The sequence below is a fragment of the Gracilinanus agilis genome, chromosome 3, assembly GCF_016433145.1.
Source record: "Gracilinanus agilis isolate LMUSP501 chromosome 3, AgileGrace, whole genome shotgun sequence".
Lineage (NCBI taxonomy): Eukaryota > Metazoa > Chordata > Mammalia > Didelphimorphia > Didelphidae > Gracilinanus > Gracilinanus agilis.
This window is the reverse complement of record NC_058132.1, coordinates 439,681,766-439,704,882: the sequence shown is the minus strand read 5'-3', so window position 1 is coordinate 439,704,882 and position 23,117 is coordinate 439,681,766. Positions and strand designations below refer to the sequence as shown.

The 23,117-nt window shown below is 34.6% G+C and overlaps 1 protein-coding gene across 1 annotated transcript in view; it reads left to right on the top strand.

Moving 5' to 3' along the window:
* VGLL3 (vestigial like family member 3) overlaps positions 1–22,901 on the top strand; it is a 28,032-nt gene extending 5,131 nt beyond the window's left edge. Inside the window, exons 2-3 of the mRNA XM_044669252.1 lie at positions 7,136–7,436; positions 22,162–22,901. Of these exons, the coding sequence (XP_044525187.1) occupies positions 7,136–7,436; positions 22,162–22,901 (1,041 nt within the window). The remainder of the gene's footprint in view (positions 1–7,135; positions 7,437–22,161) is intronic.
* Positions 22,902–23,117: the final 216 nt, after the last annotated feature.

Here is a 23,117-nt window from a genome sequence, read left to right as displayed (position 1 = left end):
AAGTAGTTTTTCATCAAATAAATGCCTTATCAACTTATGGAACTCAATAAATTTACATATGCATAGACTTATGAGATTGAAAAGAGCCTTGACTTTCTTTACAATTAGGACAAATTTTCCTATTTTGCAAATGAGGAATATAAACTTTAAAAAGACTTACACAGGTTCATATTAGATTAAGTTAGTAGATAAGTGGAATTTGAACCCTTATCTTCTGACTTCAGGTCCAGCAACCTTGTAAACTACACTACTATTGCACTACTAAATTTATTATCTATTATTTATTTATTTATATTATTTATATTTTTTATAAGAGGTGGTATGAGAAAGAAATACAAATCAGTTCCTGAGTAGTTTGAACATTTTCAAAGGTTATACAACTTATAAAAGTTTGAGAAAAACTGGGAATACAACTAATCTTACCAGTCGATGACAGGAAATATATTTGTTTCCTTTACTAGCTTTTCACTAATTCTTATAGTTATCTGATTATAGCTCAAGGTGTTAACTGTGCCAGAAGTTTTTGCCTATTGTTAGGAGGCTTTTGAAGATGGATGGTCACCAAGACTGAAAGGAATAAATCTGTAACAGAATTCCAGGCACAGTGATAGGAATGGGAGAGATAATGGGGGCTGCCTCAGAATATCCCATTAAAGTTGTTTTCTACTTTGCCTGCTTATAATTAACCCTTTTCATTCTCCTATCTATTTGGCAGTATATTCACTTAAAAATAATTTGAAAGAATAAATTATTGAATTTTAAGCCTAGATGAGAATTTAGAGATCATTTTACCCATACCTCTTATTTGAGAGGTGAGAAATCTAAATATCAGAGAATCAAGTGAATTTTCAAGGTAACATAGCTGATTAGGAGCAGAGTTGATTGAACTCACTTTTCCTGACTTTTATGTACAACTCGTTGTGACCCCATTTGGAGTTTTCTTTGGCCAAGATACTGGAGTGGTTTGCCATTTTCTTCTCTAGCTCATTTTATAGATGAGGAACTGAGGCCAAGAGTGTTAGGTGATTTGCTCAGTCACATAGCTAGTCAGTGTCTGAGGCCAAATTTGAACTAAATAAGAGGAGTCTTCCTGACTTCAGATCTTGCATTCTATTCATTGTGCCATCTAGCTACATACCATGATACACAAATTCTTGATGATCCTAGCAAGTATTAGATGAGTAAAACTTTTGTTGAACTGTTCCTTTGTCTAAAAGGGAAAAAAATGAAAATGAATAACTAAGCTAAGCAGATAACTTCTTTAAAAACATGTTGTGTCCTGTTTCTGCCAAAAATCTGTAATTTAGGATCATAGAATTTTAATTCTGGAAAAGACTTCTGTTCCTCATCTGCCAAATGAAGGAACTAACTTCTTCCATCAGTGAAGACTTTTTCAAAATTTTATGTTCCTCAGGTCTAGTCTAACTCATCATTTAACAGATCAGTAAATTGAAACACAGAGTAAGGCTACATAACTTTAGGAGATAATTTATCCCATCCTATGAATTCAAGATGGAAATAAGGACCCTGATAAGTCTCTAAAGATTGTTCGTATTTTTTTTCCCAGAATCAGAAAATGTTCTCTTCTTTTAATTCTGGCACCCTTAGAAACAAGAAATCACACCTATAATTATACTATTTATCACAAATTTCCTTCTCATTCTGCATAATAATAATAAACATTGACATGGTGCTTTGCTTTAAAGTTTGCAAAGTACTTTATAACTTTTAAGTCATTTGATCTTCATGACAACTCTAGAATGTAGCTTCCACTACTATCTCTATTTAACAGATAACTGGATCAAATAGCAGTTAAATGACTAAAGTGCCTGAGGCAGCATTCACACTCATATCTTCCTTACTAGTATCTATCCTTAACACCACCCAGTTGGTATGAATATTGGCTATGTAGAGAAAGTAGCAAAGTTAATCAAATACTTACTTTCCCAACTTTTATAACTTACTCTTCAAAGTCATATTTTTATTGTTTCATTGCTTTAAATAGAAGAGCATATTTTATATCAATGTGACTAATTTAAGAAGAACAGAACTTATATATCCAAACCATTTGGATATATAAGTTCTTTTCAAACCATTTGATCAGCTTGGGGGAGGGGGTAAACAAATTCCAAGGATGATGTTTAGAATTCTTTAAGAATTGCCTACGGGGGCAGCTGGGCAGCTCAGTGGAGTGAGAGTCAGGCCTAGAGACAGGAGGTCCTAGGTTCAAACCTGGCCTCAGCCACTTCCCAGCTGTGTGACCCTGGACAAGTCACTTGACCCCCATTGCCCACCCTTACCAATCTTCCACCTATGAGTCAATATACCGAAGTACAAGGGTTAAAAAAAAAAAAGAATTGCTTTCAAAGCTTGAGATATCTATATTGTTTAAAATATTCACAGTGATGGCAAATCATTGTCCTCTGAGGGAGAATCTGTTTTCTGGAAGCAGAAAAAAGTCCTTCTGAGACAAGTAGGTTGAATAATATGGGCAATCAAACTAGTTTGTACTGTTTATTGAATTAAAAAACCCTTAGTGTACATAATAAATATGAAGAAGAGATATTCAGTTGTATGATCTGAAAAAGTAGTTCTGAAGATAATTCCCAAAGCAGAATATTGTTTATTACTAGCTTCACTGGAATAAATATAGTTTTCATAAATGACTACTACCAATGACAAAAGTTATTTGTAGCTATATTTTTATGGGTTTAACAATGATTCCAACTGTAGTATCTTATAGTCATATTCACCTATTTATACTCTTATTTTCTGACTTTCTCAAAAAAAGTCTCAATTTTTTAAAGTGAATTATGAAATGGTCATGATGATCTAGGTTTATCTAGTTAATAAACATTTGCTAAACAGACCTTGACCTAGAATAAAACATTTTGCATGGTCTCAAGGAGGGTTCAGTTTTTCAAAAACAAATAAATTTAATCCTCCCTTATTAAACAACAGTACTATACAATGTCGATGCTTTTGTGTTTTTTCACTTTTGGCAAACCCGAGAAGCAGATAAATGAAGAATAATGTGACATAGCAGCAGAATTCTGGCAATAGTTTAGGAAATATATATTCTTAAAGTCTTTTCCTTCTCAGGACTCACAATAGTCCAGTCTTGTTTCTTAAAATAAAAGCATTGTTATATTGAAAAATAAAGAATATTCACTAAAGATGACAATTTAGGCAACAGTATCAAATGATTCATTTAAGATATATTTTTAACTTCAGGGAAAAGTTTCAACATATGTATGATAATCATTTGGTATTTGTCACCCTGGTCTTTGGGGAGGCAAGGGTATTTGGCTTCTAACTGAGAAGACATTCTCTTGTTTATAGAAATGTTGTAAGCTTTGTTTCCAGTTGTCTGAAATGATGACTTTTCCTAAATGTGAATACTCAGTACAGACCATATTCTGGTTCTGATGATTGTAATTGCACAACCTGGTGGAGGGCATAGGGCAGGGGGAGAAGGGAGGAGGGAGAAGCATGTGAGCCAACCTTGTAGCCATTAATCAGTAATTCTTTTCACATAACTAAATCATTTTACTGGAAGATAATTCGGCACTATTATAAGAACTAGAAAATGTTTGTTAAGTTTTTTGGGTTGTTGACTTCTTGATTTCTGTGCTTACAATTGTATTTCTAATAAGAAAACTAAGAGACACTTCTGAGCATAAGGTCCATTTAAAGCTTCCATTTGAAAACATGTTGTAGCGATAACTTGATAAAATTGCTAATTTGATAAAACATTAAACCTTATTAAGGGCAAAAAGATTTAGATAAGACAATTTAAGCTTTGACCTCAATATTTCAAGCTTCACGTTACCTTTATTTGCTTTTGTCTTTTTAAAGAAAAATCAAGTATGTGGAATGTCAAAAGTAAACAGAAACTAAACTTACATCAAAAAAATTAAGCAAGAAATTGGACTATAATCTTAAAGCACAGAATTCAGGAAATAGTTGGGGCTCATGGTAAGTTGGGAAGAAAGTATAAGAAATATGGTTGATATGAGTGCATTAGAATTTAAGTCAAATAATCTAATTTCAATAAGGAACATTTAAGTGGAAGAATCAGGATCAAGGCCTAGCATTTCATTTTGGTTTTGATTTTAACACTTTAAGGTGAAATTATGTAGTCAAAGAAGTTGTGTAGCAACAATAAATCAGACAAATAATAGTATATAGTCTATAGCTGTTTAAGTTGTTCTTTCATAATATCATTTAATTTATCTCAATGGATCCAAACTGTCTACCCTTTCTGTCAAGTAGACAAATACACACACCTCACATTTTAAATAACAAAACCTATCTCATCAGTTATCACTATCAGTTCAGCTATCATGTTTTTCCTATTGCCCTGGGACAGTTATTTCTACTGATTATTCTTTGTTTCTCTTGGAATCTTGGCAAACTTTAGACACTTCTCTACGTTGGAGTCAGGGGTGTACTGGAGCCCAGCTCAAGGGCATCAAGAATTAAATTTTTTGTGTGAGCATTACATCTGTGAAAGAGCATAAACTGGAATTGGATCTTGATTTATGTTGTATTAGTGACTGTCTAGATTTGAGAAAGTGATAGAGAAAATGTAAATAATACAAATTAAACTTAAAAGTGAATACTGAGTTTGTGTGTGTATTTGTATGTGTGTATGTGTATGTGTGTGTATTTTCTCTTCCAAAGAGCTGATTTATATTACAAGCACCTTTTGTTGGAGGAGTCAGTAAAAGGTTAGTTGAAGTAGATCTTGACTAGCAATGGAGGGAAAAGAAACTGTTTTTAACATTTTTTAAATCCTTAAATATTAGAGTTAAGACATATGTCTTTTTATAGTCAGAATGAGGGTGTGACACCACAAGTAACAAATTACATTAAAAATGCAACAGATCATTACTTTAAATTGTCAGGAAAGTGATCTATAAGAATTGTAAAGAGCAGAAATCTTTTTGCATTCAGACATAAGTTCTTTATTACATATTGAAAATCTTCAACCATTTAAGATACATTTCTTTTTACTTAGTTATGACTAATTTTTAAAAATCAGCTACCACAAAATTATAAGAACTCTGACAACATATATGTGAAGCCTCTATCTTTTTTGAGATACCTTCCATTTAAGCTAAAAAAAGAGATATATACTAGAAAATGCATTTTAGTAATTAATACTGCATACATTATTTTAATAAAGGATGCCAATATAGGATAACAGCTTAAAATTAAAAGAAAAGAAAAAAAAAACCTATAGTGATAAGTGACCATTTTCTCAAATTAATACTAAGAAAAAAATAAAATTAAGAAAGGAATCAATTTCATATACTGGAAGGAACATTCCTGTACAGAGAAACAATTCTGGAGATCAGTTTTAATTTCCTGTATTCTGATCCTCTCTCTCTCTCTCTCTCTCTCTCTCTCTCTCTCTCTCTCTCTCTCTCTCTCTTCCCTCTCTTTCCTTTCTCTCCTCTGTCTCTCCTGGTCAATTCAATACTATCTAATATGCTAGTGTATGTGTGTGCAGGATTCTTTATATACTTTGTGTGCTTATTTAAATGTAGAATGCTATAGGAATTAATGTCAGCAATAAGAAACTTATTTCAAAGGGAAAAGCAGCATCAAAATGTATTTATTGTAGTATGTTTGACTAGATACTACAATAGTAATATGTTATATTATTTAGAATTCTAGAATTTTAAAAATTAGAAGTATCTTAGAAATAATGTAGTTTAATTCTTTCACTTCATAGATGAGGAAAATGACACCCAAAGAATGTGGTAGAGTGGGAAGTGACTGGATTTCAGGAGTCCATGGGGGAGGGATGAATGATCTGGATATGGAGCCCACCTCTACTGCTAGTACCTCTTGTTCCCATTTTTCTCATCTGTAAATTAAGGTGGGTGAAGTTAGTCAGAACAGCCAACAGGTTTTCCCTAGGATAACCTGCTTTAGGATGAAAGATCTTTTATGTTCCCTTTTACAGCTTTAAATCAATGATACATTTCTTTGAAATGACTTGTCCAAGGTTACAGTGGTAGTAACTAGCTGAGTAAGGATTTGAATGTAGGCCCTCTGACTACAAATAAGTCATCTTTCTTTAATTTGTAATGATTCAAGTAAAGCATGAGTACAGGCCATATTTACTGTCTATGCAAAAATGAAACTATTCATGTTATTGTTGCAATAGTTTTTAAAGTTATAAGTTCTGTTGCTCATGACCATTAAAATCTTAGTTTTCAGTTTATTTTGGCAAAATCTGCATGTATATATATGTTCACATAAATGTCTACATGTATATATATTATATGTTTTATATATATTAACTATATACAAAATACTGATTTTTTAAATACTGAAATAAAGAAAACAATTGGTAGGATCATTTCATTTATTATGAATTAATTAAAAATACAATTGTTCATTAGACATACAAGTTTCATGATATTTTAAATGATCCAAATTTTCCTGCCTTTATTGGCAAAAGAATTACACATAGACATATGCACACCCCACCCTGACCCCACTGGCAGTAAGCATCATTTTGATCTACCCTTAGTGGTAACTTTTTTATTTATGATAACAGTGGTATGAGGAACATCTGAAAAATATGTTCCTTATAAAATAGATCTTCACACATATACATTCCGACATTTTAATTTGATTTTAAAGAAAGGAGTCCAAGTAATCTGCCAAATCTTTTTATAAGATGTTAGATTCCTTGTGTTTTAACAATACATTCCTTTTCTTCTCCCATCCACACCGACTCTCCTGGGTTCTGCAACTCATAATTGTAAGGTTGCATTATTCCATCTTTAAAAAATACAGAAAAAAAAGAGAAGGGGAAGGGCTGATTTTAAGGTGAACAAAAGGAAAATTGTGTTCTCTTATTTCTTCTTGTTATACTGTGACATATATAAATTAAATGATCATTTAATCCTAATTATTTTAACATTTAAAGATGAATTTTAGCATTTAAAGATGAATAAAAATAGAAATTTTGGGGGGTGGATGAGCAAGAAGCAAGGCAAGAGAAGAACATTCATTCCATGCTGTGAAGCTACTTTTATTTATTTATTTTTACTCTAGTTAATGCTTTTTTATAAACTGCCTTTGATACTGTGTTTTGTTTATTCCATACCAGAAGAAGTTAGCGGTATACAGCAAGATGCAGGAGTCTCTGGAAATGACCCTTCCCAGCAAACAAGAGGAGGAGGAGGAGGAGGAGGAGGAGGAGGAGGATGAGGAGGAGGAGGAGGAGGAGAAAGACCAGCCTGCCGAGATGGAGTACCTTAACTCTCGATGTGTCCTTTTCACTTATTTCCAGGGAGACATTGGTTCAGTAGTGGATGAACACTTCTCGAGAGCTTTGGGCCAAGCTAGCAGCTTCCATACAGAATCTGCCATTTCAAAAAGCAAGATGGGGCTAACCCCCCTATGGAGAGGTAAGAATTAAAAAATCATATGCTCTCCAGCTCACTGTATTTGTTTCGCAATAGCCCTGACCAGAATCCAGCTGGAAACGTGCCTTTGGAGGACAAATATCCACTTGCTTTTTAATTTTTAAGGACAGCAAGGAATTTCTTTCAGACAAACAGCTGGATCAGTTTTGTCACATGTGGAATGCAGGGTTGGAAAGGATGCAGTCACACCCCTTAAATTCTTTATGGAAAGTAATGATGCAACTGGTGTGAGTTTATAGTGGCAGGATAGGGCTGCAAAGCACCATTCCTGAAGCCCCGATGGCCCAATTTGGATCTCTTAATAATAGGCGTGCCTAAATCAGCTTTTAAGAAATTAGCTATTGCTCATTCTACTAGGTGTTACTGTGGTGACATAACTGAGATCTACGTCTGGGCTTCTCAGGGCAGACATTTAAAAAATTTTTGTCTTCTCAAAATGGCTTTCTGTCTCTTGTCCATGCTTTATCTGCTTGTGAATTGGTGGACCTGGCATTCATTTTTAATTTGATTTCAGAGCCCATCACACAGATATTTCTTAGGTACTAACAGCAAAAATTTGTACATGATAAGAAATCCTACTCACGATGTGAGCAAAGTATTAAGCCATTGAGGGGAAGGCAAGTTACCACATTGATTCCTCTTACAGCAGTCCAAAGCTATGTCTGGAATGTTCATTTTCCTCTTCATAAAAACTGAGTATATAGGACACCAGAACAAACTATTGCTTGTTGATTTACTAAAAAGAGAACAAGAGAGAAAATCTATTTAGAATAGAAGAAGATAGGATAGTACAAAGGATGTGAAATCCTTTGCATTTGTATGTTAGGTTTTTTTAAGTATGGAATTTCTACTAACATTCAGAAATGTGGACTTTTATATTCTGGGGACAGAAAGCATACTAGTTGTCATTTAAAAAGGGCTTACAATAATTTTAAAGACACACTAGTATAGATTTTAACAATTGGGTATTAGGGTGGGGAGAATAATTTCTTTTCAACAACTAGCATAAGGAGATCTGTGGCTCCTTGAGCCCTTCTCAACACAAATCATCCATCCCCTATTTCACTAGTCGTTCTTTCTAAATTTCTCTCTCCTACTTGACTCTCACCATCTCTTGATACTTAGGATAATGATATCCACATAGCCGGCACTAAATAACTATTTGTTGGATGAACTGATACACCAAACCAAACTAAAAAGTTGATAACCCTAGTACCATTTAGAATAGGATCAGAATTCAAAGTAATCTTGTAGAGTGGGGATATCAGCAACCATCAAGGACAGGTTAGAAGTGGAAGAAAGGAAGTGAAATGTGAAAAGAAGAAAAGGCAAGGCAAAATAGACTACAAAGTGAGTGCCTGACTCATCAAATTATTGAATGTTAGAAATCAGAATCTAATGTTAGTTCTCTTGTCAAATAGATAAGGAATATCTAAAACTCAGAAGGTTGAAGTGGCTTGCCCAAAAATTAAGCAGCTAATTAGGATAATAACTGGGCCTGGATCCCAGGTCTTCTGACACCCAGTGCTTTAAGATAAAATTCTTTTTTAAATTATGAAATAAAGAAACATTAATGAACATCTTAATTTGTGAATAAGAACAAAACAGAAGAATGTATATGTTGGTGTTAACTTCTATTACAGAGACTTTCTTAAAATTATATTCAATTTAAAATAGTAACATTACCACCATTCTTACCTATGTCCTCTTCTGAATTTCCTTTTGCTTTCTTCTGGGCAGTTTTGGTGCTTCATTGATGCATTTTGTCTTTTTTTTCCCTTTTTCTTTAAATCACTATCACTGCCCATTAACTCTTTCTCCCCTGAAAGACAAGCCACCTCTTGTAACACTTAAGTGTAGCCCAGCAAAACAAATCAACATGACCAACTTTGAAAAATGTATAGTTTTATTATGTATTTCAAGTCCCATCACATTTCTGCCAAGAGGGATGTGAATGTGTGTGTGTGTGTGTGTGTGTGTGTGTGTGTGTGTGTGTGTGTGTGTGTGTTCCTTGATAAGATCCATGATAAGAAGGGGCAATGAAAGATCTTGGGGTAAGATGCAGTCAATAACAAACAGAACACACATCACTCTATAGTGTTCTTAAATAGCAAGCACCCTACAGGGGTGTGTGAATAAGAGTATAACATGAAACAAAAATCAATCTTTTCTTTTTTTCTTTTTTCAGTATTTTGATTCTTATTAAAGCATTGTACTCAGGGATACATTTTCCTGCTTAAGAGACTTTAAAAAATCTTCATACAATTTTCAGAAGAGCCCAAAGATAATTAAAGTAATGCAAAACAAGATCTTGGAGCATAAAGATAATTTTGTGGGGTGTACTAGTGAATGGTCAACTTAAATATCATTTGTCTATTCTGTTGACATTTTCCCATACTCTTCAGTCCCTGAAATCCTTCATGGAAACTTACTCCCCATCTAGAGTTCTGCCTTTCCTTATACACTCAGACATGCACTACCTTTCAAGGGCAGAACAATGACTGATCACTTCACTTTCCCTTTCTGACTATGCTGCTGTACCAGATCACATTTATTAAGTGAAATTTCCCAGAAATAGATTCCTTCCTTCCTTCCTTCTTTCCTTGCTTCCTTCCATCTCTTCCTCCCTCTCTGTCATTAAAACAACCTAATGAACTCTTATTTCTATTAAGTATGTCATTCTGAATCTCCAGTCAAACTCTGAATTGAGTTGATAGCACCTAAGTAATTATCACCACCTTTCTGGGCTTATAAGTAATTGAAAAGTGTCAAAATCACAGATCACCACATTTTATGACAGGTATATTTTAAAATTGCAAGTGAAAGCAATAAGTAAGACATTCAAATTTCTACACATCTGGTTACTTTCACTGGTAGCCAATAAAGAGATAAGTGCCTTTCTATGAAAGGGGGGGATTACTGCCTCCTGGAAGAGTAGTTTTCCCAGGGGGAAAGAAAGAAGGGGAAACTGACAGGCATCATTGACACTCAGAGTTTTCATGCCAAAAACTCCTGTACTCTTGAAATAGTATTCTTAAAGATGACCAATAATAGAATTGACAAATCATAAGATTTAGAACCTGTTAGATAATGCCCATTTTAGCCAACATCTTAATTTTACAAATGAGGAAACTAAGGCCCAAAGATTTAAAATGATTTGCCTAAGCAAAGAGGTAACAAGGAACCAGGATTCAAATCTAGGTCCAGTTTGTTAGAAACCTTTCTGTTGTCCCTCTAATCAGTACATAAAATTAAATCATCACTCATCTTAAGTCAGTTAGGTGACACAGTGGAAAGAACACTGGACCTGGAGTCAAATACGAGTTTTGTGACCCTTTATTTACTTTATTTGCCTTAATTTTCCTAATTATAAAATGGAGAATATAATAGCACCTACTTCATAAGGTTGTAAAGGGCTTAGCATAGAGCAGGCACTTTAGAAATGCTTATTCTCCCCTCCCCTACCTCCATAAACAAGCTCCTCAACTTTCCTTCCCCTACCTTCTTATATTCTTGCTAAGGCCTCTATTTCACAAAATTAAATTACTCTAGTCATCACCTTTAATCCCTCTGTTTTCCAAAATGACCACACAGTACAGTGTAAAATCCTTTCAATTTTTAGTCCAGGGTGCCCTTGATCCTTTCACTCCTTCTGCCAAAGTCCTAAGCCTTACTTCTTGCCTATATTTTTGCAGTGGCATTCTGATTCTGATATTCCATCATTACTCTCTCCTTCTACACAACATTGCTACATTCATCTTTCTAAAACAGTTATGATTATATTACTTCTTTGCTTAAAGAACCTCCAGAAATTCCCTATTGCCTACTGAAATTCCAGATTCCTCATTTGATATTTAAGGCTCTCCTTAATAAGAAACCAGCCTGCCTTATTGAAAATTTAAAAATACCTTGTTAACAAGTATTTTGAGTATTTAGAAAAGAACAAAAAATTTATTGATAACGTTTCTTTTCTTATCACCATTATTCTGAAATACATCCTTTCCTTTCCTTTCTTTCCCTTGAGGGCAAGGACAGTCTTTTGCCATTTTTTTGGTATCCCCAGTGCTTAGCATAGTGCCTGACACCTAGTAGGCACTTAATAACCATTTTTTGACTGATTGATTAAAAAAAGAATAAAAAAAAGTTTTAAAAAGTTCAGCAAAGTGAGTACTCAATGTGAGCAAAGAAAAAAAAGAAGTATATTTTCTCTTTAAGGAAACATGATCTTTATAACCAGGTTGTATTCAGTTGTGGCTCTTTGAGTTGTTCTTTCCATTTAGATTGTTGTCATTACTGCACATATTAATTCCCTGGTTCTCTTTATTTCATTTTGTGTCAGTTTATTTAAATCTTTTTTATGCCTTTCTTAATCTTCATAGTCCTAGTTTTTGCAGTGCAGTACTATTCCATTACATTGTTAGGTTGCAATTTATTTAGCCTATTCTTTAAGATTTATCTTTCTTCTCTCTGTGCTAAATTTGAGCAGATATGAAACTTCTTACTGTGACTTAATACTTCCTTCAATTTCCTTTGCTCTTTACAGCTCTGTCTCTTGAAATCCTATCTAAATTTCTAGTCTTACTAGGCAAGGTAGATAAGAATATTAGACCTGGAATCAAGAAGACCAGAGTTCAAATCCTGCCTTGGATACTTATTAGCTCTGTACAAATCATTTGATCTTTATCTTCCTCAGTATCCTCAACAACAAAATAGGGATAATAGTAGCACCTATTTCACAAGGTTGTTATAAGGCTTAAATGAGACAATAATTTGTAAAGTACCTGGCACATAGTATGAACTTAATAAATTTTTGTTCTTTCTTTCCATCTTCTCTCCTTCCACTGTCACCCCATCTCATAGGGGTACATGTACTCTTACATAAATGTACATATTTAGAGCTGGAAGGTTCCCTTAAGATTATCTAGACCAACTTCTTTATTTTACAAGTGAGGAAACTGACACTCAAAAAGTAAGAGACTTGCCCAATGTCTTGCAGCCAATGAACTTTGCAAGTGCAGAGTTTTCACTCAGGTTTGCTTAATCTGGACTCTGGGCTCCTCCCACTATACCATATGACATCATCTTCGTGAATTCTTTTCTGCAGCCTCTTAACAAGTAAATGTGCTGCCTTATGTAGCACAACCAGCATAGTTCTTTGTTGTCCCTATTTTAAAGTAGTAGGTTCCTTGAGGGCCAGGGTTGTGATGTCTTAATCATCTTTGTATTCTTCAAAACTCTTAGCACAGGGCCTAGCACCTAGTAGTCCCTTAATACACATTTGTCAAATTGTAAAATGAATTACAATTCAAAATGCTTAATAGATGTCTGTTGATAATAATGAAGTCTATAATATACTATAAAGAAGATACTGACCAACTGTTGAGTTGGGTTGTAGAATTTTCAAATATGGGATAGAGTCTTCTATAATGAGGATATTCTGAGAGCTGATCTACCTTAATACCAGTCAAGATTTGTTGGCCTCTTTGGGTTGCAGTCATATATTTCATTAATTTATAATAGAAAAGTTTTGAATCTTTTGGAATTTTCTTATCTCTAATACTAATAGTTTTTTAAATACTTTGAGTTGAACCATATTCTTAGGAAACTAATGACCACTCTCTTAATGAATTAATTATTTTTTAAAAAATAATCACATCAATGTAGCCATGGAATAGTAATCTTAGGCTTATTTTTATTTTACCAAAATTTTTTCTTCTTGTTCCTATCTACAACCTCAGCTCTTGTTTATACTCAGTCAGCTAGTCCTCTGAGATGAAGGAAAAAATAGGTCAGCAATAGGGAGGGTACCAGATAAATTGTTGTGAATAATCAATTGATTTTGAAACCCAAAGACATTGCTGAGAGTAGTTGCTGAATTAAATGGAGATAATATGAGAAGTATGCTGATTTATTATAAAAACAGTAATGTGATAGCCTTCTGAATGGACTCCTTAGTTGTAATTTCAACTTTCTTTTATCATTCATTCATTCATTTGCCAAAATAATATTCCTGAAGCATATATTTGACCATGCATTGCTTTTTTCTCTTTGATGGCATTCTCTAACCTCTAGGATGCTACAATTAAACTACATACTAATTTTATAATTATGTATTAAATAGCAAAAAACAGGCCAGAGAAAGAAAAAAAGAAAAAAAGAAAGAAAGAATGAAAGGAAGGAAGGAAGGAAGGAAGAAAGAAAGATAGAAAGAAAGAAACATGAGCCACTTATAGCTGTCTAGCTCTCTTATCTACTTCTCTGTGATTCAGCTGATCCAGCACTGAGCCAGATCATGCACCCTTCTAAGACTGGTTCCAATGGAAGAGAGCAATTTCCTGTTCCCTCTGACAATTTATGCTCTTCATGATGTTCTTTTCCTGAGTGTCTCTGATTGCTGGACCCAGACCCAAGTCTGGGCAGGAGACAGGCTTTTTGGAAGTTTAGAATGACTGCACATTGTATGTACATCATCTCCAAGCATGGTAGACAAAAGGAGGGAGAACTCTATCCATGGCCTCAGGGAGATACAGTTCAGAGCTTCAGCCTTGAAATTATTTTGCTTTAAAATCAAAAGGTTAACTTGAGAGCCAAAAAAGAGTACAGATTAATTTTAACTTTCCACAAGAATAAAATTTAAAATTACTGAATTGGGCATTTGATGCCCCACACAATCTAGTTTTGTTGTGAGGGGCTTGAAGTGAACCCCCAAGGTTCAGGAAGGGTACTTTTTTCAAGGATGCAAGACTCCGGAATTTAGCTTAAAAATAAAAAGAGAAATCTATTCATTTACAAGGTAATGTTAAATCTGGCCAGGAAGACTGCCTCCTAGGGGAAACAGCATAGATTGAAAGCTGTACCCCAATAACATCAGTTCTGGGGTCTTTATATTCTTTACAACAGTGGAGACATGACTCTAGAGTGGTATGCACTGAGGCATGTGCAGGGGGGAGGTTTACCTGAAAAAATAGGGGGTAACCCTCATAGTTTAGAGGACAGATGGATGTCTGAGATACAACTTGATATCAAGGAGGTGTATCTTTCTGTTAATCTAAAGGACGATCCAAGGAGGATAATTCTTTCAGGGTCTTATAGGAGTTATCAGATGTTTCGGGTTAGTAGTCACAAGAATGTAAGGGAGCAAAGCATTTCCCTGCTTACAGTATGCCTGAAACACTTCTAAGTTTGGGGGCAAAATGCCCATACCAGCTTCAGCCTGCTTTTCTAGATGTTTCACATTTCTTACCTGTATATATCAGAAAGGTACTCAGATCCATGCAAATTGCTTGATTTCTCAGGGCTCTAGACTACTTTCTAGGATTACAAATAGCAGAGAAACTACCAGTTGGTACTGAGAGACAGTTTTCTCACAGGAAGTTCCCTGTAACAATAAAATCAGAGGTCCTAGGCTGTTCAAGTGAATCAGCATATTTGCTATTCTACAAGCATAACATTCCATCTCCTGCCTTTGTGGCTTTTCCTAGGGTCTTTCTCATGCCCAGAATGCCCTCTGCTCACCTCTACCTTCTAGAATCTCTTAATATCTTTCAAGGTTCAGCATAGGTGGAAACTTCTACACCAGGCCTTTCCTGATCCATCACAGCTCCACAATGGCTAGTGCTTTCCCTAACATCACTTTGATTTTGCTGACTTTGAAATCAAGATTTGCTTATGGCCTGCCTCTAATATATAGTAGCCTTCTGACAACAGTAAGTTGACTTCTCAATAAACCCATGAAATTATCTAAGACTCTTTAAGTTCTAAACAAGTTGCCAGTCTCCATCTGTGGAAATACTTTTGACTCTAAGAGTTCCCTAAACTGATGAACTTCACCAAAAACATTTTTTGTATTTATATGCCTATGCACATGTTGGATTCCAAGATTCATCCCTATTTGAAAGTAAATACTAAGAGGAGAGGAGCTATTTCCTTTTTTCTTTTTTGTCTTCCTATCCCCCTTGCCTCTCTCTGCTACATAATATGGTGTCCTCTTAGAAGATTCTGAATTGAATTGAATATTTGTGTTAATTCTTACATGTAGCTCATAATAAGCATTTAATAAATATTTGTTAAATGATTCACTATGTGTCTTAGTTGGGGCAATTCAAATTCTCTTCAGAAAGCATTTTATTCCCTCCTATTCACTGGTGTTCATTCGAAGTCCTTTCCTTTGAAAATAAATGCATATCTTAATTCTAATAAAGGAGGAAAAGAAAGTTGCTGAGATTCAGCAGGTTGCAGAAAAAGTGATACAAATTGCTGAGTATATGTGAAAAGAGGCAGTTACCCTGAAGCTTTTTTCTCTGAGGGAGGAGCTGGAGATGTTCACAGCAAGAAAAGATTTACCCAGGAACATTTGAATACAGGTTAGACCTGACTCTCCTTTTAGTGAATCTAAGGAGTAAAGGCATCAATTATCACCCCCTTACTTGCAATCCTCTTTTAGGGGTTACCTTTTGAATGTTTAAAACCCTTAATATGCAGTAATGGAAAAGAGACCTTAATGTGTAATAATTCTAAAGAAGTCTGAATGCCAGAGAAGGCTAAAGTACAAATGATTTTGTCTCTAGTCTAGAAAATAATTTTGCTGGAGACCAACCATGAAGTCATAGGATTAAATTGCATTGTTGACAAACTTACTTTGGACATTAGAAAGAACTTTACTAAAAGATTTGAATGAGGTAAAAAGCTCTCCTCCGGCAAGGTGTTTAAAATGTACATGTTAAAATCATACAAGATTCTTTGGTCAATAGATTCACTCAATATTAATATGAAGGAAAGCAAAAAACATAAGATTTTCATCAGTATCATGGAACATGTCTTACAGTTTCCAAATAAAAGTATGGATGAGTCCTGAAATCAGCCTAAAAATACACTTTAGAAAACAAGTTGGATTAAACAATGCATACTGCCTAGATTTTGGTAAGTAGTTGAATAGGCAGCCCAATTAGGGTCTAGGACTTACTGGAAGGAGGAAACCAGGTTCCATCTCATCTGAGGAACTACCCAGTGTTTCCAGTAATTCGAAGCTACTAAGTACAGCAAAAACTTTTCTGACAAACACAAGTATTTTCACACTGATGCAGTGTGACTTTAAATTGTGGAATGCCATGATCTCTGAAGAACTGGAATTGCAAATGCAGATAAATTCATGGTGCACCAGAAGCTTACAGCATATTAAAATTAATGTCTTGCCAGGAATAGCCAAAAACAAAAACATTATTAAATATATTCTAGATAGGAAATTAGGGTACATCAGTCTTTGTCAGATTAAGTAAGGTACAAAAACCACCAAAATTCTATTCACTGGTTCCCATAAAATACTAAAAGAACTTGAGGAATGCCTTCAGGGTATTGGGCAGGTCCTTTGTAGTAGATACTGAGACATACTTAGATAAGAATCAGCTAGGCTATAAATGCTGGGAGTTGTTGAAATATGCATCAGTGAAAAGCATAGCAATGAGAATATAGACCCTTCAAAATAATGGACAATATTTCTGAGGTTCTTAAGAATTATATTTATAGTAGGAACTTTGGATAAGGAGTGTTCAGGATCCAATCTATTCTTTGGGGCAGATTTCGTAACTAATGGGAACTTTATGTTTTTAGAGCTGTTTCTTCTATTAAAACATCTGCTTTCAAAAATTGCCATTACTACATGTAGTAAATTTGGCCTTTTTTAAAAATGAGGTATTAAGAGTTAAGCTAAGAAGTCTCTCAGCAGCTAAGAAATTGTGTCCTTGTCAGCTGCCTGTCTTAGCTCAGATGGATTTCTATAATAAATATGACACTGTAATGACTAGATGGATTTTGTAATGATGGTGGTTGGTATCAAACAACATTTTAAAATTTATTAAGGACCATAGTGGACCAAGTTATTATCTGCACCACTCTTTCATTTGGAAGATTAGAAAACTGAAAGCTCCAGAAAGCTTAAGTAACTTACGTAAGGTTATACAGATAGTCATGAAGAACCAACAATGGTCTTTTGTCCAAATGCAAACCAAACAAAAATATGACATTCAATATGAGATTACGGATTTTTAAAGGTTTCTAAATATTTGAGTAACATTAAGACCAACGCCTTTGTGGAGTGACCATATTAGCAGGCCTTGCCATCTCTAAAATGGAAAGTAATTTTGTACAGAAATAACATATTTTATGCCCTTTTGCGGTAAGATTTTTCATCCAAAAATATGGCTGTAATTAAGAGCATATAAGTAAAATGCATGTAATAAAAATATTTACATACATATGAAATAAGCACACTGATTCCCAGGCAAGAAACAAAGTACTCCATCTGTTAGGTAGGTATGTAGGTAGATAGATAGATAGACAGACAGACAGATAGATAGATAGATTAGATACTTTATAGCATCCTAGTGGTATACCAGAAGCAATCTGTAAATAGCATTTAGAAGCAAGTTTCAGTCAACAGAGGTGTATTAAGTGCCTACTCTATGCCAAGCATTGTACTAAGTGCTAGACATACAAAAGCTGCCCCAAATAGTCCCTACTCTCAAAGTGCTCACTTCTTAAGAGATAATATACAAACAACTATGTATGAACATCTATCATCTATGTATCTATATCTATATATATATGTGATAAATTAGAGATAATTAACAAAGAGAAGACACAAGCATTAAGGAGAATTCTATAGCTAGAATAACTTTCATCTTCCTATTCAGGTCACAGAGTAGGCTCTTCAAGTCAAGTCAACTAGCATTTATTAATATCTTACTATTTTCCAGGCTCTGTGCTAAATATGGAATACAAAGACTAGACAATGTAGTAAGATATTTGGTAATTAGGTAATTAAGTAAGAGGATATTAAGAAATAGTTATATAGCATAAATTATGGATAAATACATAGGTAAGATGTAAGTTAAGGCTTTTTTAAACGAAATTTCAGAGATAGACTCTCATGACAGGATTGAAGCCAAGAGTGATCCAAAAACTGTTGGGTAACTAGCTCAAAGCATTCAGGAAAAATTCTTACCCACAATCCACCAGCTCTTGGAGGGCATGTTTGATTTATGTTTATCTTTCCCCCAGTTCCTAGAATAGTATTTTACACATAATGGTTATAAAATGAGCATTGATGTAGCATTTGAATCTTTGCAAAAGACTTGGCATAAATATGATCTCTCAACAACTCTGAATAGGCACAAAAACCAGAATTATTCCAATTTACAGATGAATAAGCTGAGGCACAAAAATTAAATTAACCTGCATTTATGGTCATATAGCTAGTAAATGTCAGAGAGAGAATTTGAACTTAGATTTTATTGAATGCAGTTCTACTATCTTTGTAATCAATTCCTGGCCTTTTACATTGCCTATACCTCATATCTGGAATTCTACTACCTTCTCACCTCTGATCCAGGGAATATCTCCCCTATTTTAACATGAAGTTCCTCAAGTCTTTCCTACTACTATCCTCGCTTTCAAAATACCTTGAACTTAACTTTTCCAATAATTTATTCTCTTTATATTTATTTTGTACATACTCATATCTATATCATCTGTAAGGGTTAATTGGTAGGAGTTTGACAGAAATGAGGAGAGAAGTTTGATAAAACACTTAGTTTAATTTGAGAAGTACAGATAGAAAATAGAAAGGAGTAAAGAGATATTCTAATATCTTATGACTATACCTAAATTCCTAATCCTAAGTAAAATTTCTAAAAAACCCTACTCTAAATGTCTTCGAGGACAGGTTCTTCTACCTGGGCAGAACAGGCCTAAACTATCTTCTCTATCTAAATTTGATTCACTAACTACCTACCTATACTAATAAATAAACATTCTTCACCTATGAACTCCTTAAATCCGTTTCTCTATTCCTATGGTCAGTGTAAAAACTGCCAGTAGTGGCTCTTGACTGAGAGACCCAGACCAAACTCCTGCTACCTCCAGGTCTAGAGGTAAAAGCCCCTCAACTGCCAACTGAATCCTTTCTTCTATATCTCGTCTCCTAGGTAACAGAATCTTTAGCTCTGGCTAACTCTCAAAGAAGCCTGTCAATACTCTTCTACTTAGAAATCCTTCTGCTCTCTTTCTTGCCTCTTAAAGAGATAGAGGGAGAGATTTAGAAAATCCCTTTAACACATCTATTTATATATCCTTAGTGTCTCCCATTAGAATATGAGCACCTTATGAATTTTATTTGTATGTCCATCACCTAGCATAATGTCTGGTAAATAAAGACATTAATTAATGAATTGGTAGTAGTAATTTAATGTTGTCTATTGATTCTGAAGATTCTACACATAAACAGAAGTAATTTCTTCTGTTTCATGAAACCTTTCAAATCTAAGTACATATTAAAATATGTATAGTAATTTTTTTTAAATTTTTTTAAACCCTTGTACTTCGGTGTATTGTCTCATAGGTGGAAGATTGGTAAGGGTGGGCAATGGGGGTCAAGTGACTTGCCCAGGGTCACACAGCTGGGTAGTGGCTGAGGCCGGGTTTGAACCTAGGACCTCCTGTCTCTAGGCCTGACTCTCACTCCACTGAGCTACCCAGCTGCCCCTATGTATAGTAATTTTGAGAGAGGAAACTAGACCTGTGGAGTGATGCACATTTGTCTTTCTATGTGATGAATGGCAAGAACGTTTTTTTTTTTCTTTTTAAGGTGTAGGTCTAAATTTGGGAGAATTGGGTAGAAAAGCACAGAAACCCTTAGGGAAGTTAGGACACAAAAAATTTGAGAACTATTGTCCCAGCCTAAATCTTTTAGCAAAATAACATATCTGATGTGTGTGATTAATGGTCTCAGTTGCATAAATTTCCTTGAGGCCAAAAACTTACATCCACTAGAAATTCAAGGTCTGAGAATGTGGAAATAGTAGAGGTTCAAATGATTCTATTTCAGATAGTTCTTTCTTGCCCAATATGAAGATGTAGTTCAGTACTTTTGGTGGGGACACTAAAGTGTGAGAACATTTTTTTACTGTTCTATTGAAGATGATTATCTTGAAAATTGTTATTATCCACACATAGAAATACCTTAGCCACTAATTCATTTAGATTACAAAAATATATTAAAACTAGAGAGGTTCTTAAAGAATGTCTAGTTCAATCCTACCTTCTTATTTTACAGATGAAGGAAATGACTCAGGGAAGTCAAGATAACCCTTTCCTGGACTACAGTCCAGTTCTCTTTTCTCTATTTAAAAAAAAAATCTTCCTGATGGAGAAAAATATTACTCTTGCAAATTAATCCTTGTATCTACTATAATCTTATTGTTTAAAAATTAGTATAATCCATCAATTTTACATAATCATTCAACCTACCACATTAAAGTTTGAGAGATAGCATGGTGTAGTGGATAGAACTGGGCTATGGATTAGGAATCTTGGGGTTCAAGTTCTTCCTCTGAAACATACTGGCTCTGTGACTCTAGGTAAGTCTTAAACTTCTTAGTATCCTCAGACAACATTCTTAAGATGAGGGTTTCCTCAAACAAACTTAAGTGCTCCAAATTCTAATTTTATTTTTTAGTGAACCATGTTGTTTATACATAGGAATTAAAATAAGTATTTTAGAGAATTTTATTACAAGAATCCTATCAAATTGTTATTTGAATGGATTCTATTACTATAGACAAAACTGAAAACCACTGTTCTAAGGCTAAAAAGGTCCTTATCTTCTTTGAGAAATCTAGCCCCAACTGGAAACTTCATGCATTGTTAAAATCACAGTCCCCTTTATTTTTTGTTTTTTTTGTTTTTTTCAATTACATATAGAAACAATTTTTGACAATTATTTTCTGACATTTTGTGATTCAAATTTTATCCCTTCTTTCCCGCCTCCCTGAGGCTGATATGCATGCAATGCATACTTCCATGTTCCTCATGCCTTGAAAGAAAAGACATTATCCCACATTCAACAAAAAATTCATGAAGGAATTAAAAGTAGAAGATGGAATGCTTTGATCTGCAATCAGAATTTTAGTGGCTCAATTTATCCATGAGCAATTAATCTTTTTCCAGTTGTTTTGATTTGACTTTATTTGCACGAAAAGTGTTTTGTAATTGTATTTACATAGTTGGTGGATTTGTTTTAATAGGTATACCCCAGGCTAATTTATATTTTCTACAGTTATTTTTAATGGAATTTTTAAATTACCACTTTCTGTTGCTACAATTTATGTAATATTAGAGTTAGGCATCTTTCCCTGGTGTCTCTTTTCTTAGGGAATTCTTTGAGGGTTTGTTCAATTTCTCTTTCTATGCGTTGTCCCAGTTTAAAGAAAAATGTTTAGCTATTTGAATATTTATCTTTTGTTTTCGGTTTTTTAAATTAAAGACTATTCAAAGCCCAAGCAATGTTTCAGGAACCATAGCTCACCTGGTGACAGCAGAGAGTATCTGAGAGGTTATAAATAATATATCAAGTGCAAGTCTTATACATATTATTGTATAATATAACAGCAAATAGTCCAGAGAAGGAAAAATCAGCACAGGTCTCCGACCTGTAAATAGAAATGACTTTGGACCTTTGAAATGTGTTTAATGTGATTCCACCCTTGAGTACACACTCCTGTGCATTATAATATATACTTATAAAATATTATTGGAAGAGTGTTAACATTTTAAATTAAATAAATAACATATTTAAAAAAATATTATTGACAAGAAAAGGCAGGTTTATCCAAGAACTGAAACTTAATGTAAACTTTTTTTTCTTCCTTCTCAGATAGCTCAACTCTTTCAAGCCAGAGGAGCAGTTTCCCAACTTCATTTTGGACCAGCTCTTACCAGCCCCCACCTCGGGCCTGTTTAAGTGGAGTTCATCCTGATTTCTCAGTCACTACACCAGGCACCTTTGCAGCAGCTGATCCTGGTCCCTGGCCAGGACACAACCTACATCAGACTGCCCCTCCCCCACCCCCACAGGTGTCAGAGTCCTGGCACTATCCACTGACATCTCAGGTGAGCCCGTCGTCATACACACACATGCATGATGTGTACATGCATCACCACCACCCCCATCCACATGTGCACCACCGCCATCACCATCACCCTTCTGCCAGCTCCCACTTGGATCCAAGGTATGGCTCTTTGCTCATGCCTTCAGTTCGTACGGCCAGGATTCCTGCTCCCCAGTGTGACATCACAAAGACAGATCCTACTACTGTCACCACTGCTACCTCAGCATGGGCTGGAGCCTTTCATGGAACAGTGGACATTGTGCCAAGTTTTGGGTTTGATTCAGGTAAGACAGTTTTCTTCCTTCTTGCCAGGAAATCTGTAAGGGAAAAAAAAAACAACAACTTAAAAGAATACTCTGAAGTACTTCTCTCTCGTCATATGCGCCATATGTATGTATTGAATTATACCCATGTCATTTTAAATATCTACCCCACCCACCCTCCCACAAAGAACTCTTATATTCCTCAAGGAATTTGCATGGCGATTGAGCTTGTGGTGATATGAATAATAATAAAAAAGTAATATAACTTTGCTGCCATTCTTTTGACTTTTCTGATCTCTAGTGCTGTGCTGGAATTTCTAGATACATTACATTTATAGAGTATTGAAAACCTTTCTATTTTCACATGATTCTGTACTTGATACTTTTTATAATTGCATAAGTTATTTAGAGGTAATAATGGACAAAATGTTGAACATTCAAAAATTGTTAGATGCCAG